Below are 16,056 nucleotides of genomic sequence, written 5' to 3' on the forward strand. Positions count from 1 at the left end.
CCATCACTGTCATGTACTTGTTGTCAGCTGAAATCAAAGGATGGTTAACCCTTGAACACCCAGGCTATTTAGAAATAATTATTGTTACTATAAATCAAAAGTGATGGCTTAACTGGTCGCAAAAACGTACATACAAAAAACCAAACCGAAATAGCATGGCCACAAAGGAAAAATCATTAGCTCCCTCGTGGGTTTACAAGTAATTTGCTAGCAATAAAAATGCAAAAACACATTCTGCTGTGTAATAATCATAAATAATCCTTGGACAAGAATTCTTTCCAGGACTCACAAGTCCACTCCCTTAATGGCAAGTTTTATTACCCTGGTTTCTCTGTGTTTTCTTTCAAAATGCTGCTGTCATAACAATTTACGAATTACAGTCCTGTTGGCATAAACTTTCATACTTCATATGGAAATAGGTTTCCCCACAAACACTCACAAAGCACCAAGAGTCATGTAACCACAGAGAATGACCTTAATAATGCAGTCCAAAAATATACATCAGACTCCGGGACTAGTACTAAATATAGACGGTCACAGGGCGGGGGAAACCCCCAGGTGTGCGTGGAGTCAGGTGTGCTGCGGCGCAGGGAGGGCGGCGTGCTCAGGGCCTCACCCGGGCTGGTGGCACCTCGCAGGGTCTTTAGGAGACAAGGAACATGTTGAGCGTTTTGTTTCCAACACTGACAATAAGCAAAAATCCAAACCAGCTGCTGAGGAAGCCTGGGAGTGCAGTTTTTTTCTTTAAACGGGAGAAGGTACAGTTTGTTCAGGATTTAAACTGCATTAATTTCTTCCCTCCACTTTTGAGGCCAGAGGGTGAAGAGTGGAGCTCAGCACCCAAAGCGAAGGTGGGTGGGGGAGCTGCAGTGCAGGGGGACTGAGGGTGTTGTTTAGGCAAGACTAAGGGGCGGATCTCATCTGCCAAAGTTAAATCCTGGGCAAACCGTGGGGTTTTCTTGGGGCTCATCTGCGAGGTTGAGTTGTTGCTTCACTCCAAGTGTATGGGGGACTTCCTTGGAGTAAGCGAGAGAGAAGGAGTGAAAGTTAATTAGGTTAGAATTGCCTCCAAAAACTACTAAAACTAAATGCGAATTCATAATGTAAAGATAAGGATATTGAAACAGGCTGGGTTTCAGATTTTAGTATGCCATTGCTCTCCCTCTAATTGGAGGAAATTGATCCAGCAACTGAAATTGCCACACTTAACATATAAAGTTACACTGCAGACAAGAAAATATTTCATGTTTTTCTTCAAATAACCACCACCACATTAATGTATAAGAATTTTAAATAAATGTGGCTGTAACTGTCTCTTTACTGATCAGTTTATAAATAGACAGGCACATGTACAAAGTCAGTCTTGTCTACTGAAACACACCACTGGGATTGAAGGTAGCTGCTAGAAGAACAGAGGATTGTTTATATTTGACACTTTTATTTATAACTTTAATCTTAAGTGAAGTTGATAATCTGTGCAAAGACAAGCTCTACATTTTAAAAAATGATATCGGCTTCATCTGAGATCTTGCAACACACTTTCTGGATAACCCTTTCCCCATGATGTAGATGAATAGGAAAAGCAACTAAAGATCCTATTTCCATTCAAATATTATGAGCCAAGCCTAGATATCACCCTGAAGCTAAACGTCCAAGGACTCATTTTGAATTTCTTCTAAGTAAAGATGACAAAAACTGATTTTGCAGAAATAAAAATGCGTAAGAAGAAAAGTGCATAAAATGAGGAAGAAAATGGTTTTCTTTCCCTATAAAGGAAGAACAGATCTTTAAGATTTTATAGACCAGAAATTTAAACCAAGAACCTCTTTTTTACGTGTCCCTGTTTCAGCTTAAAATGGTAATGGCATTACTGCAAAAGAAAATTGCACTGTGATGGCATCTAGAGCTGCAGGAGGTGCAGGTCTCTGCAGCGAGCTCCAGTGAGGTTGCTGCTTCTGCAGAACTGGAGCCCAGAGGAGAGGGACGAGGATTCAGTGGATTTTCCTGCGGCTTCTCCTCTCCCCTCTCCCGTCCCAGGTGCGTGCCTGCCCCGCGTTTGCTGTGGACTGGCTGCCGAGTGCTGGCTGCAGGAGAGCTGCCACTGCCGCCGTGGGGAACCGGCTGCCCACCCTCAGCCTGCTCCTGCCCCTGGGAACCCCGCGGGGCTTCGCCACGCCTCGGCATTTCTGGGCACCACTTAAGTTTTCAACTTCTGATGAGATGGTTCAAATCAGGAAAACCCCGTCTCTGTGCCAGACAGTTAAAACTGAAGGTAATTAAGGCAAAATCTTTTCCTGCAACAGAAAGTACGGAACATGTGGAGACAGCACAATAATTAGTGTTTCTGCCATTGTAAGCCCACAAAACAAATTGCATTTTGAATGAGGCACATGGAACAGTGACCTAAGTATAAAACTTATCTTGACCTCAGAACAGAACGACATTTTGTCTCCAATTCTACTAATTACAAATGCCGAATTCTGAATATTCACATTTGAGAAGGATTCACTGCTTAAATGTTTAAGAAATCTAATAACAGTAAGATGCCGTGAAGTTTCTCCCTTTGTACAGACGGTGCTGAAATTCCCAGACCTGCTCTCAGAGGCGGTTTCTGCGCAGCTCGAAGGGAGCAGACACCAGCAGCAAATCCCCCAACTGGGGGGAGACCGAACGCGGGCTCTCCTTCCTCATCTAAACTATCCGTAAGCTTCAGGTTTGGTAACTCTGATTCCTCTTACTTCCTCCCATGGTTAATTCTCTAGACCAACCCTCTCCTGGCTCACAGAGGACAGCCAAACGATCTTCCATTTACTCAACTGCACAAGCCCAGCGTACCACGTCAGTGATGGGGAATTACATCGTCCTTCAGCGGGGGCGAGCCCACCTCCGCTGGGCACAGGACACAGCACAGGGCAGAGATCCCAAATTAGATTAGGAACAATTTAAGCAGCCTATAACGCAAAGCAGAGCCAGAAACCAGGGCAAAAGTGACCTGAAGCATGATTTGCAGTGAATGTCTTTTTCTCTCATAAATAGGAGAGACACTGTGGGATGATTATCCACCCAGATTTATCTCTGCAGCTCCTTGTGTATCCTTCTGTGCTTAAAAATGTCTCACTGCCCTTTGCATTATTGCATTGCCCTTTACATTCATACCACATAAACCTCTCAAGTACCGTAAAACTTACAAGGTGTAATATAATGTCGTGGTTTTTCTTTTACACACCATAAACAAAAGTCACTGAAAAAGGAGCACAGAAAGGGAGACGTTATTTGGTCTGACAACAATACAGGAGGAAAATATATATACAAGTACACATACATACACTCTTACACACTTAAAATCCCAGGCTGGATTGATTATCTGGCATTGATGGATCACTTTAATGTATTACGTAGATAAGGAAATTGATTATTCAATAAATCACTGTCTACACTAAGAATCCGGTATTAAAAAAGAAAGAGAAAATATTATAAATCTGTCACGCACAGGCAAAGAAAAAGCTTATACCTTTAAGGTTAATCACGATGTACCTTTTGCTGCACATCCAATGGAAGACCAACATCTCGGCAGCGCTAAATGACCCGTTTTCCTTCCCAAAGCTCTCGAGGACGTGAACTGTCCTTGCGTGGCTGCGAGGCCGCCCCGGCTGTTCCTGTGGCGAGCTGACGGGCAGGGTGAGCCCCCGCGCTGCTGCCCAGCCGGGGCGGCCACGGACGACCACCAGAGAGGAAGAAAGTGCCCCAAAATGCCGCAGCAGGCGGGAGGCTGCACGGAGGCTCTGCCTTCGAGAGTGAAGTGTGGCTGCAGCCTGCCGGGAGCTGGCTCGGGGGTGGGGAGCATCCGCACCGGCGGCATGCAGAGGGGGGGACCGGCCTGTGCACCCCGAGCTATGGGGTGTGGGGGGAGAGCAGAGCCGAGGGAGTGGGAACACCACAGGAATCGGAGCAAAAAAAGGAGAACAAAGGAAAACTGAAAGGAAAAATGGAATATCTAGGACTCAGAGAAACCATCCACCTCTGTGTCCCGCTGGAGAGCTGGCCAGCAGGTTTTCTAGGCCTGGCTTTGGCAGGTTGGCCTCATGTTTCTTTCCCAGTAGCAACCTTACTTCTGCTTCCAAAGGAAAAGAGTAGGAACTAGGTGAAGTCGGAGGCTTTTAAAAAACTCGGGCAAAACATGTCATTGGAATGCCTTATAGCAGTATTAATAAATAACAGCAAAAGCTAAGCTAAGAGACATGCTTTAGAAAGGAAATACCTAATGGCTGGATGCTTTCTCTGGGGAAAAGCGTTTGAAATAGTCTGTGATAAACTTCCTGTAACAGGAATCTGGAGGAAAGAACACAAATACTCCTACAAGTTATGACTACAATATTGCCAAGCTGAGTTATTTCTAAAAATCTCCAGGTCGCATCCTGGTGCCATCACGTTCCCGTGACTCTCAACACAGAAAACAGAGCAACTGCTCCCAGTCGTGTGTTGGCAGCGACTGGGAACTGCTGCGAGACGTTACTTGACGAGAGTCCCACAGGGCTGACACTGCCCCAGAAGGCTGAAACACGAATCCTCTGGAAACCGCCTTCTTGCCCAAGAAACTCCGCTGCCTGCAGCGTAAAGCTGGAGCCAAGGCGATGGGCGAGGGGCTGGCGCTGTGCTCCTCGGGCAGGGCTTGTCTTTGCTTCTCCACCATGGGGGATCCAGTGTCTGTCGCTGCCGCGCTGCGGTCAGATGTCACCCGAAGAGCAGCAGCCCTGTGACGCTGTCAGAACTCTTTCAGTGTATAGAAAAATGCAAGCGGTTATAGAAACCATTAGGAAATGGTCTTGATCTGCTCTAAGTTTTACTAGAAAATATATACCAGCCACCTTTGTGCAGAATATGAGAGATTAATAATTCCCCTCCAGTGAGGCATGAATCAGAGAGATTCAGACCGAGCAGCACCTGTTCACTTTAAAGAAAACCTTTATTTATATGGCAATGAAAACAGCCATCTTTTTTTCAAACTCCCAGACACCGTAGCGATACAGACACACACATTATTCTTCACCGATGACTTAAAGGCCAACTTTCCAGCAGAGCAGCTCCCTTTGGCAGAGGCCGTTTGGCGTTGGCAGCGCAGCCCCCCCCAGCCTCGCACCCCCGGAGCTGTGGGGCATGCGGCTCCCGAAGCAGAGCCTGGGTCTGTCCTTCATGTGAAAATCTGTTCTCGGATCCTCTGCCGAGCAGGTGCTGTAGCCATTTGCTCCGTTCATAACAAAACCAGCCCTGTTTCTGACGTGCAACTTCTGCTGCAGCCAGGGAAAAATTCCCTCAGCCCGTGTGCCCAGGCAGGCGCGGTGTCTCGCAGGGGGTGGAATTTAAAATTACTGCTGTGACTTCCTTCCGAGTGCTTTGAATTCACTGCAAAACTAACCAACAAGTCTAACACTTCAGTCCCAATAGACAGCCGTAACTCAGCTAAATTTGTGGGTTATACCAGATTTTATTTACTGTTTCATCCTGGGAGATAAGTAAGAGATGACAGCCATCTATTCATTAAAGTGGAGGAAAGCCGCCCACAGCTGACGCCGGTTCTCTCACCATACACTTCCACATCTTTAATCGAATTTGGATTTTGCAGTACCAGCTCTGTTATTTTAAGAACGGTTTATGTTCCGATTCACCTGGGTATTGGTGAGTTGGAAGAGCTGGTCTGTTCACCTCTAAGTCCCCAATTCGAACAAAGGACATGCTGTAGCAATCAAACGTCATTACCAGCTAATGAGTATCCAGTGGCCTATGTAAGAGCAGTCAGTGGCCTCTTCCCATTCCTTATTGGACACAGGAACCTCCGTTACAACCCGAACTGCTGCAGTGGCACTAATGAATGCTCCTGAAGCTACTGTTTGCAGATGTCAAGGATGGAAGGGTAATTTAACTCAATCTGTCTCAAAAGCCTTTGTAACACGCCGAGTGCTGTGGTACCTGGGAATCCGGATGCCCCTCAGTGGGGATCCCTGGGTGCCCAGTTTCCAGAGTGATGAACAAAGTGCAGGGCACAAATTCAGGAATTCATCTGAACAGTTAAGTAATTTTAAGTCTCTGTTTCATTCCTCTAATGTTAGCTGGTTTATTTGTCTGATTAAAACCTCTCCTGAACAGTGATGTTTTTCTGACTCAGTAACTACACAGACTAAACTCCTAATCCAAGGTGCAAATGCTCTTTAGTTTGGTGTACTCTTTAGGCTTAGTGTGCCTAGAGCAAAAGGCCAGGCTGTACTTCAAAGAAAAAAAAGCAACCCTGGGGATTCTTCTCCAGGTGGGTGAATCTTTGGTGCATCATTTCCCAGCAGGGCTGAGCCAGACACCAACCGGTGCCTCTCCAGACCTTCCCCAGCAGCGCTGGTGGCTGCTGCAAGGTGGAGGAGCACTTCCCCGCGGCCTGGAGTGTGGGCTGGCAGGGGGGGCTGGCAGGGGGGCTCCATTTGCTCCCGCTCTGCGACACCCAAGTGAGCCACCTCGCACCAAAGTCAGGCTCTTGCCCAGGCAGCCGACAAAATGTGTTACAGCATCTTTCAGGCTGCCTGGGAGAGCCTTTACCTGGAAATCCAGAGGGCACAGGCAGGAACAAATTACAGCTGAAAACCAGAGCCCTGTTTCCAAAATCTGCTGCGCCCAGATCTTTAAGTTTATCACCATCGTGCAGCACCCCCGTGCCTCCCCAGAGTGACTTCTCAAGGGAGTAGTTACTGTGCAGTCTCACTCCTCCTGATGCCAGGCTGTGCTGTCCCCCCATTTAGGGAACCTCTCATCAAGAAGCCAGAAATCCCGTACTTCCTTTTCCCTCCTCTTTTCCTTTTGCACTACTAAGCACTGTGGCAGATGTATTCCTCCACTCCCACAGCACCCTCTTCATCTCATTATTTTAAACCCTGTGATCACCGAGGGACCCCTCTCTTCCCGTGCTGGTGCCTCGTTACCTGCAGTTACCCAGCGCACTCCCCTGCCCTGCGCGGGCTGTCCGGCCCCCCCAGACCCCGCTGCCATCCTCCTCTCCTGCACCCCCAGCCAGACGGGTTCGTGCCGGGGGGGTATTTACTAGAAGTGCATAGTGACAGAAAACAGCCTCATAAAGTGAAATAACTGGTGGGTCTTCTACATCAGACGTGGTGGTGTCCTGGGTGAATTAGCCCAGCCCAGCTTGCTATTTAAAAACGGACAGCACCGAGGTATTTGCTGTCCCCCCAAACTGTGTGCCCCGAATAACCCGTCCTGCGGCTGAGAAGGGCGATGTGCGGTGCCGCCGGACACGCAGCCCGATCCTGGGGCGATGGGGAGGTGCCTGCCCAGCCAGGGGCACGCTGGGGCCGTACCCACACAGCCCAGCCCTTGCGGCTGTTTCCCGGGTCATGACGCTTCCCTGAATGTCCCAGGCCCAGGGAGGGTAATACTGAACGTGCCGGTCACTCCCTTACTACTTCATAATTCTGATTTTTATTCTATGGATTTGCCCCCACACTGAGGGGTGCTGGTTGTTGGCTGGGGCACAGCAACAAAACCCAAAGGCTGGCCAGGTCCCTGGGCTAAAACATTAAATAATACAGATCCAGCAAGGTGGCCTTTTGTCACCGCTGGCCAGGGTTTGCTGTCCCCTCCTCGCTCGCACTGCTGCAGAGGCTGAACGATTTGGGGTGTGTCGGGGGAAGTTCAGAGCAGCACTGGGGATTGCGTCTGACGCACGGGTACCCCGCGGCTCTCCTCAGCAGCGTTTGCAACCAAATGGCATTTTCCTGATTATCCTCCCTCCCAGAAATAACGGAGCAGTCGCGTCCGTATTTGTGTATTCATGCACAATGTCTAGCTGCCGATTTAAAGCACGAGGACTGATGCTGCTGAGCGCTCAGGTAACACTCGACATGGCGAGCGCCTCGTAGTGCAAACCTGAGAAATGAAGCTGTAATGTCAGAGGAAGGTTCCCTGCAGGGCAGCACAGCAAAGCGGGGGGGGGGTGGGGGGGTGGGGGCGGCAGGAGGCGAGAGCAAAGGGGCTAACAGAGGCAGCCACAAAGAAAAGCTGGTGCTGGAGCAAAGACAAAGCGGTGAACTGAGCCTCCCACCTGCCTTAAGAGCTCTTGTTTGTGGTAAGGACCTGCATCAGTGTTAGGCTTTGCCATAAGTACCAGCACATTATCCCTGTTTTTACTGTTAATGACAACAGTAGTAACATGTGAAACCCCACCACATCGGAATTCCCGCTACACCAGCCCAAACCAGACGAGCCCTGCCTGAAAAAACCCCCTCGAATGTCTGAGGGGCGTGGGAGCCCACGGAATTCGCTGGTGGAGCCTCAGGGTCCCCCACGCAGTCACTGCAAACTGCAATGTCTGCAGTCACAGCAGCTTCGATTCTCGTGGCTTTGAGACAACCAGCGCTCCTCATGTCGCATCTCTTCCCTTTGGCAGCATCGCCATAGCGCAGTTTTTCTCCTCGCCTTCAACCCTCAGCTCCCCTCCAGCATTTGCCTCTCCCCCCCTCGCCCATTGAGTTGTGGTGCTTTCAACTCGTTATCTGCCGTACCCAGAGAATTCCACCAGCCCGTCTTCTGAGTATGCAAAGGAAAAACACAAGTCTAGACAGCATCACATTAAACCTCTCGCCAAAATGAGGGAGAGGAGATTGCACAGCGTAACTGGGGGAGAAACGTAATACGCGGGATTATGAGGCTTAGTGCTTGCTACAAACAGAGTGCGCAGCGTCGGGTTTTAGTTGATAGCGTGTCTCCATGAGAGACTCCAGCATCGAAGCTATTCTGGCAGAGCTGCTCCCTGCAAATGCTTGGAAATTCGGGATGATAGCTGCTAGAAGCAAGCGGCGCTGGGAGGAAGGTGGCAGAAGCAGGCAGGGTGGGAGCGGCGAGGCGCAGTGCCCTCTGCTGATGCTGGCCCGCAGGCTGAGCCTCCGCCGAGAGCCGGAGGAGCTGGGCTGGGTCAGGATTGCGAATTTAGTGAAACTGCTACCTGTACCCCAGGAGCTCTTCATCAACCAGGACAAGAGAGACCCAACTTTGCTGTAGATTGAATTACTCTCAGCACTGTTCTGTGCGTGACTGCGTCGTGAAGGCCTTACAGAAATCTTTTCATAATGTCAACCTCCATTTAGTTTCATCAATAAAAACAGCCAGAGATGGAGAAATTAAGTTTGGAGCAGTGGATTTACACCTGGCTGGCAGCAAACCCAGAGGCAGCAGCGCTGCTGGAGCGGGCAGCCCGCGCCGCGTCCCCCCGGGGCAGAGGTGCCAGGCGCTGCACAGCCACCGCCTCTGTCCCGCGCACAAAGTCCACACGAGGCTCCTTCGCCACTCAACTTCTGCACAAATCTGCCGCCTTCCAGCCCCCGGGGGATGGCAGCGTGCTGGTGCCGCGGGCGGGGGAGCGCCCGCTCCGAGGAAGCAGCCCAGCACTAAGTAGGTCTGTTTATTTTGGCGGTACTCCTGCCCTATGATGAATGAGGGTCTATTTTATTCTGGTTTGTGGTTTGATCTTAATTTCCTGTATGAAGTTCTCAAGAGGATGCCAAGATCAAATAATTAGACTATTCTGCGATAAAGAGGTAACATTGTTATTCAAATGTATTCAGAATTAATTTACCACCAAACAATTTACACTGCCACCCTTATATCCTGCTGAAATTACTGGAATATGTTATCTGACACACAAAGCATCTCATGACCTGAAATAACTTCATCAGCCATTAAATGCATGAGCGGTGGGTGTGTGGCCACAGAAACAGGCATGGAAACGCAGGAGAAGCCACAAAGGCAACAGAGTGATTTAAAAACAGGAAAAACAAAACAAAAAAAAAATATAGCACTTTACTTGCAACAGTGAACATGCAGAAAGCAGAATCCTGAGGCAGCCGGTGAGCGTGCTCGGCCCCAGGAGGTTCGGGGGCCAGATCCCCATCTCAGCACCGCGTGAGGCACCGTCGGCGCCGCTGCAGACTCCCACCTGCAGCACCCAGGGCTCCGTCCGAGCTGCTCCCGGCGCGGGGTGAGGTGCCCCTTGGCCAGGGGACGCCCAGCTCCGCTGTCTGGGTGCTCACCCTCCAAACCAGGGAGCACACAGCCGGGATGGGGGCAGCCAGGCTGCCCGTGGGGAGGATCCCCCCAATTAACATTTTCTGAGCCTGTGGGCTGGTCTCAGGTGCCGCAAAGCTGCTTCTCTGAAGCTGTTTGCTCCACAGAGGGGGAAGCGTATTGATCGTAGTTCAATTCCTGCCCGCTCCTACCCCGCCACGTTCCATCACCTCACCAGCCACCGAGAGGAATTTCTCATTCTTCACGGCCAGTGACCCCCAGGCCGCAGCGGGGGCTCAGCCCCACTCGGGCTGCGGGCAGACACGCTCTGCTGGCGTTTCAGAGGAAAAGGGTAAAAAGTCGCGTCTCAGCCAGCGAGCGCCCCGATTTCTGGGCGAGAACCCCCCCGCCACAGGGCAGGGGGTGCAGGTAGGGCTCGGGCCCCTCTCACAGCCAGGTGCCATCCGACCGGCCGGGCCGTCCCGCCACCCCTCCCCGCAGGGCCCCGGCCAAACCGGCCATCGGCTGGAGCTGAGCGGAGGAATGCTGGAGCTGCCTTGCTGAGGATTCCCTCCCCGGCATCCACGTACCCCACAGCCACGCAGCTCCCAGCCCCGCGGGCACTGCCTTTTTCAGCCTGCAAAAGCCTGCTTTTGCCTTTATTTTTAAAAATAAAACTTCGTTTGCAGAGTGTGGGAAGGTGATTTCAAAATAAAATTCCAGACAGGCATAATAAGCCTCAGAAAAGCCAATCACACAGAGGAGGATAATTATCCACAGACTTTGTTTTCTATGTATTTATATAAAATAATCAATGATTTTTTTTCCACACAGACTCCAATCCAATTTGATTGTCTTTTCTGTGTTACTTGCAAATCATACAAACAATCAATGCCCTGACCCCTTCTCTATGCAAACACAGCTCAGAAAGAGACTACAAGAAATAAAATCCGATAAATTCCTCAATGCAGGACTGTTTGTTTAAAAGCTTAGCTGGAGCCCGATCCTGTTCACAGTGACTTCAGGGATACGAGGGTGGGACTTTCAAACACACTTGAGGTATAATTATTGCCACAAATAATCAGCAGGAATACAACCTTAGCAAAAAAACCCAGAACAAAAGCAAGAACCCAGAGGTGAAGGTGATTCCATTTAAAATGTAGAAAGCAAAATGAAATCCCTCCCAGGCACGGCGCGCTGCTGCAGAGGAAGGGCAAGGCGAGCATGCAGCGGGGATTTGGGGGGACCCACGGGCTGGGCAGGCTGGGGACCCTCCCTGCCTGTCACCCCCGCCCGCAAGGGGGGTGGCAGAGGCGGTGGCAGAGGCGGTGGCAGGCGCCACTGCTGCTGTCACGGGAGCAGGGGGGCCAAGGGGAGCGATGGCAGCGGGGCTGCGTGGTTTTGGCGTCACCTCAGCAGCACTTGAATACAAACAAAACCACTAATCAACAAATACAAGTGCTAAAATTGGATTGACGGCTCCTGTGGCCTGTTTTTTACAATTACTTATTAATTTCAAACCGTTGGCATCCATCTGAGCTGCACGTATGTCTTGCTAACACATCGTCCATCAGAATAATCACTGTGAGTAATTTCTGACGATGCTTTGGCAGAGCACGGCAACGGAAACCGGTCTGCGGAGAAACGCCGGGCTCCCCGCGCGCCACCGCGCCCAGTCATCCCGCCTCGCTTCGCTAGGGCCCGTGCCATCGGGCTCTACAAAATGGCATCAAGCTCTGTCTGTCACTTTGAAGGGGTGCTACTACTGCTTTTTAATCTAAGAGAAAGGTTAGATAAATAGGCTATCTACGGTACCTCGATCATCCTGCACTCCCTGCTTTCGCTATATGAGGGGCACGATATTGCAAACGCTCAGCTGCTCGGTGCAGCACTTAATAACAGGTATAATCTCACTGATCTCATCCGCAGTCGGGGCTGGCAGCATCACAGCCTGCCTCTCAGTCACACTGGTGTAAACACGGAGTAACTCCACTCACACCGTTACCGTTATCTGTCTTTATACCAGAATAACTCAGGGATGAATTGAGCACCTTGCAGTGGATCTAGATGGTGTTCTCTGATACAGCATTTTCAAATATTTAACAGATTGCATAATAATTGAACAGGTGTTGAATAAGCTTCAGATACAAACTCCTACTTAATAACAAAAATCCAGTAATGAGGCAGATTCTCGTTGTACATGTATATGTATAGATTATGTTTAGATGTGTAGATTAAATATTTATATTTTACTCATGAGAGAAAGTGTGCTTTCGGCTTTTCCTTCCCTTTCTTAGCTATCTCTCCCTGTATTTATTTTAATAGTCAGCTTTGAAAAGTTACCTGTTTCCTCTCTGGTTTGATTTTCAGTTCTAAACCAATACTTATTTAAGTGTTCTCCCTTCTTGGCATAACCTAATAATTAAAAGAATTACTTGAAAGCCAGGGCAGCTTTGCACAAATTAATGCAGGGGGAAAAAGCTGCAATTTTCCAGTGGGCTGAAGAAGAGGTCAGAATTGTGCCAGGTTTAGCTGAGAGCGAAGGTAAACACTGATTTCCCTGCAGCTCCGTTTAAAGCCTTTTTCTGATCTCTAAGTTTCTTATTTCACTGCTCAAGAAAAAGGCTAAATGAGGTGCTGGGTGCTGGGGTATTTCTCAGCAATTAAAGCAAGGCTGTTCCTGCAGAAGGCACAGCAGTGCTGGCAGAGGCGGTGCAGAGCAGTGCTCCCACGGTGGGCAGCCCTGCCTGCCTGCCTGCCTGCCTGCTTACCTCCCTGCCTGTCTCCCTGCCCGCCCCCCGGCCTGCCTGCCTGCCTGCTTACCTCCCTGCCTGTCTCCCTGCCCGCCTCCCTGCCTGCCTGCCTGCCTGCTTACCTCCCTGCCTGTCTCCCTGCCCACCTCCCTGCCTGCCTGCCTGCCTGCTTACCTCCCTGCCTGTCTCCCTGCCCACCTCCCTGCCTGCCTGCCTGCCTGCTTACCTCCCTGCCTGTCTCCCTGCCCGCCTCCCTGCCTGCCTGCTGCCTGCTTACCTCCCTGCCTGTCTCCCTGCCCACCTCCCTGCCCACCCGCCTGCCTGTCTCCCTGCCCACCCGCCTGCCCGCTTACCTCCCTGCCCACGGCCTCGCTGTGTTTGCCCCAGCCCAGCCGAGTGACCCCCTCGCCCGGGTCCTGGTGGCCCCCGAGCCGAGCCGGGGAGCCGCAGGCAGGGGGGAGCAGAGCTCCAGCCGGGGCGAGTGGCTCCGGGGCAGGGCTGGCAGCAGCGCCGGGCTGGCAGTTCCTCCATCCTGCCCCGCAACTGCATGGAGCCGTCTAGAAAATCCATCTTCAGGGCAACTGGGGCACCTGGGCTTGAGACTAACCCTCGCCACGGGGACACTCCGGGGCCCGAGCGTCCCCCACGAGCCCCGCTGCTCTTCCCAGGGGTCTCGGCGACCTCCGCCCGTTCCCTGCCAGCCCCGCTGGCACGGCCGCAGCCCCCCGCACACCCCCTCTGCGGCGCGGGCCTGGCAGTTCGCCGGCTCTGGCCACTCGCCGGCCCTGGCCACTCTGGCCAAGCCGAAAGCCGGGAGAGCTGCAGGCCCGGCTGCCCCGGGACCCCCGGCAGTGCTCGGGGGGGGGGGGGGGGGGGGGGGGCAGGCCGGCGGCATCCGGGGGCGCTCTGCCACGGCAGGCGGGGTGACGCCTGCTCCCCGCTGGCGCGGTGGGACCGGCGAAGCCACCGCAGCGTTCCTGGGAGGGGGCTCCTGTCTGGCAGAGCCCCCCCCGCCGTTGCCGGCTGCGGCTGAGCGCGTCGAGCAGCTCGGCAGGGCCAGGCCCCGGGGGCAGGGCCATTAACCTTTCCCACCGACATTTCTGGCACTCGGACAGGCACAGGACCAGGTCTGCCTGGCGTGGGGCTCCCAGAGCCCGGCGAGAGCAGCTGCTCGCCCGGCAGGAACCCGCCCTTGGGCGAGGGACGAGCTGGGCCGCGCAGTCGCCCAAACCGCGCTGGAGGTGACAGGGTTCCCTTCGGAAGGCGACTGTCCCTCGGCAGCCGCCCGTGTCTGGCTGGCTCTGGCGTTGCTGCGGTGCAGTTGCACCGGGATAAATAAGACCCTTTTCTCCCCTTCAGAGCCCTCGCAGATGGATGCGGTTGGCACTAGTTTCTCTGGGTCGGGATCTGGTCCCTGGAAGGTAAAACCCGGCCGGGTCATTTTTACTGGGCAGAAGCAAATCCCCGGGAAGGCGCAGGGGTGGCGAAGGACTCGGGATGTGGCAGATCAGCTCCGTCCTTTGCACGCCACGCTCCAAACAAGTATCTCCTTTAATTAGAAGGACCGTAGACTCTTTCCCAAGCTGCTATCTGTGCAATTACTTTATGTAACACTATTAAAAATTAATTTTCCCCAGAACCTCAGCAGTTTAATGAAACACGCCTGGCCCTCTGCACGGCGGAGCCAGCCCACGGGCAGCGGGGCCAGGGGCCACGGGCCCCCCCGGGCTGCCAGTCCCTTGTGCTGGGCACCCCCGGCCCTGGGTCACAGCACCTCCGCACAGCACCCCCACTGCAGCGAGCTCAGCACCCCCCGAGCACCGGGCACCGCTGCCCTCCCCGTAGCAGGCTCAGTACCCTTCTGCAAGGGCTCAGCACCCCTCTCCGGGGGCTCACCGCTCTCTGGGGGCTCAGCACCTCCATCCAAGGGCTCAGCACCCTTCTCTGGGGGCTCAGCACCTCCATCCAAGGTCTCAGCACCGCTCTCCGGGGGCTCAACGCCCCTCTCCAAGGGCTCAGCATCTCTCTTCAAAGGCTCAGCATCTCTCTGCAAAGGCTCAGCACCTCTCTCCGGGGGCTCAGCACCCCGACCCCTCTCCGCACGGTGCCCAGCACCCCCCCAGCCCCCAGCCCGGGGCTGCCGCTCGCTCCGGCCGCGGCACCGCTCGGTGCCGGGACAAGCCCCGCTCCGCTCCGCGTCCCGCCCGGCGCCCCCCCGGCCCCGGCCCCGCGGGGAGAGGCGGCCTTACCGATCCGGATGACATGCGGCATCCCGTGCGAGCTCTGGCCCCAGAGGCCGCCGACCAGGAGCGCTGCCCAGTATTCCCAGAGCACGCCGCGGAGCGCCGGCCAGAGATGGGGCATCGTTGGGGAGGGCGCGGGCCGGCGCGGCCCTACGGCCCCAGGGGCAGCGGGGGGGCGGGCGGCTGCTGCCCGCGGCTCAGGCGGAGCGGCCGGTCGGCGCCGAGGCCGGACCGCTCATGGCACATCTTAGTGCGGCCGCGCCGGGCCGTCCCACGGCAAACCGCGCCGCGCCGAGCCGAGCCTAGCCGAGCCCAGCCCAGCCCAGCCGTTCCGTGCCGAGCCGAGCCGCTCCGTGCCGTTCCGCTCCGTGCCGAGCCGCTCCGAGCCGCCCCGGGCCGGGCCGTGCGGTGCCGGTGCCGGTCGGGAGGCACCTGCGGAGCCGGGGCTGCCGGTGCGCCCGCGGGAGCGGTTCTGTCCCCTCCTACCGCTGATGCGCGCGGCTCGCGCCAAGCCCCGGAGTGGAGCGTGGGCACACGCACACCCCCACCCCCCCGACACGCACACCGCCCCCCAACCCCCCCAACCCCCCCCGGCACCGACACGCACCGACCCCGACCCGCTGCTCCCCGCCCGCCCCCCCGGGGCGCGGGCAGGAGGCGGCCGGGGACCCTCGGCGGGGACCGCGGGGCACCGGCGGCACCGGGGGAGGGGGGGGCCCAGCAGCCCCGGGGGTCCCGGCGTCCCTCTGCCCCCGACGGCAGCCCCGTCCCGCACACCCCGGTGTCCTCCGAGCTCCCGGGGGTCCCGCTGTCCCCGGACACCCCGCTGTCCCTTGTGTCCCCGGGGGTCCCGCTGTCCCCAGTGTCCCCGACGGCCCCGCCGCCGGGTACCGAGGTACCGGGGCCGGGTACCGGGGTACGGGGTACCGGGGTGTCGGGGCCGTACCCGCGGGCGGGCGCCCAGCCCGGGCTCCACCGCCGAGAGTTTAATGACCTCGGTGACAGAG

The 16,056-nt window shown here is 54.3% G+C and overlaps 1 protein-coding gene across 1 annotated transcript in view; it reads right to left on the bottom strand.

Moving 5' to 3' along the window:
• The window catches only part of GRIK3 (glutamate ionotropic receptor kainate type subunit 3), a 122,109-nt gene extending 106,929 nt beyond the window's left edge, over positions 1-15,180 (bottom strand). The window contains exon 1 of the mRNA XM_074894341.1: positions 15,056-15,180. Within this exon, the coding sequence (XP_074750442.1) occupies positions 15,056-15,170 (115 nt within the window). The 5' untranslated portion in view covers positions 15,171-15,180. The remainder of the gene's footprint in view (positions 1-15,055) is intronic.
• Between the last annotated feature and the right edge of the window lie 876 nt (positions 15,181-16,056).

Source organism: Strix uralensis, chromosome 25 (genome assembly GCF_047716275.1).
Source record: "Strix uralensis isolate ZFMK-TIS-50842 chromosome 25, bStrUra1, whole genome shotgun sequence".
NCBI classification, from domain to species: Eukaryota; Metazoa; Chordata; class Aves; order Strigiformes; family Strigidae; genus Strix; species Strix uralensis.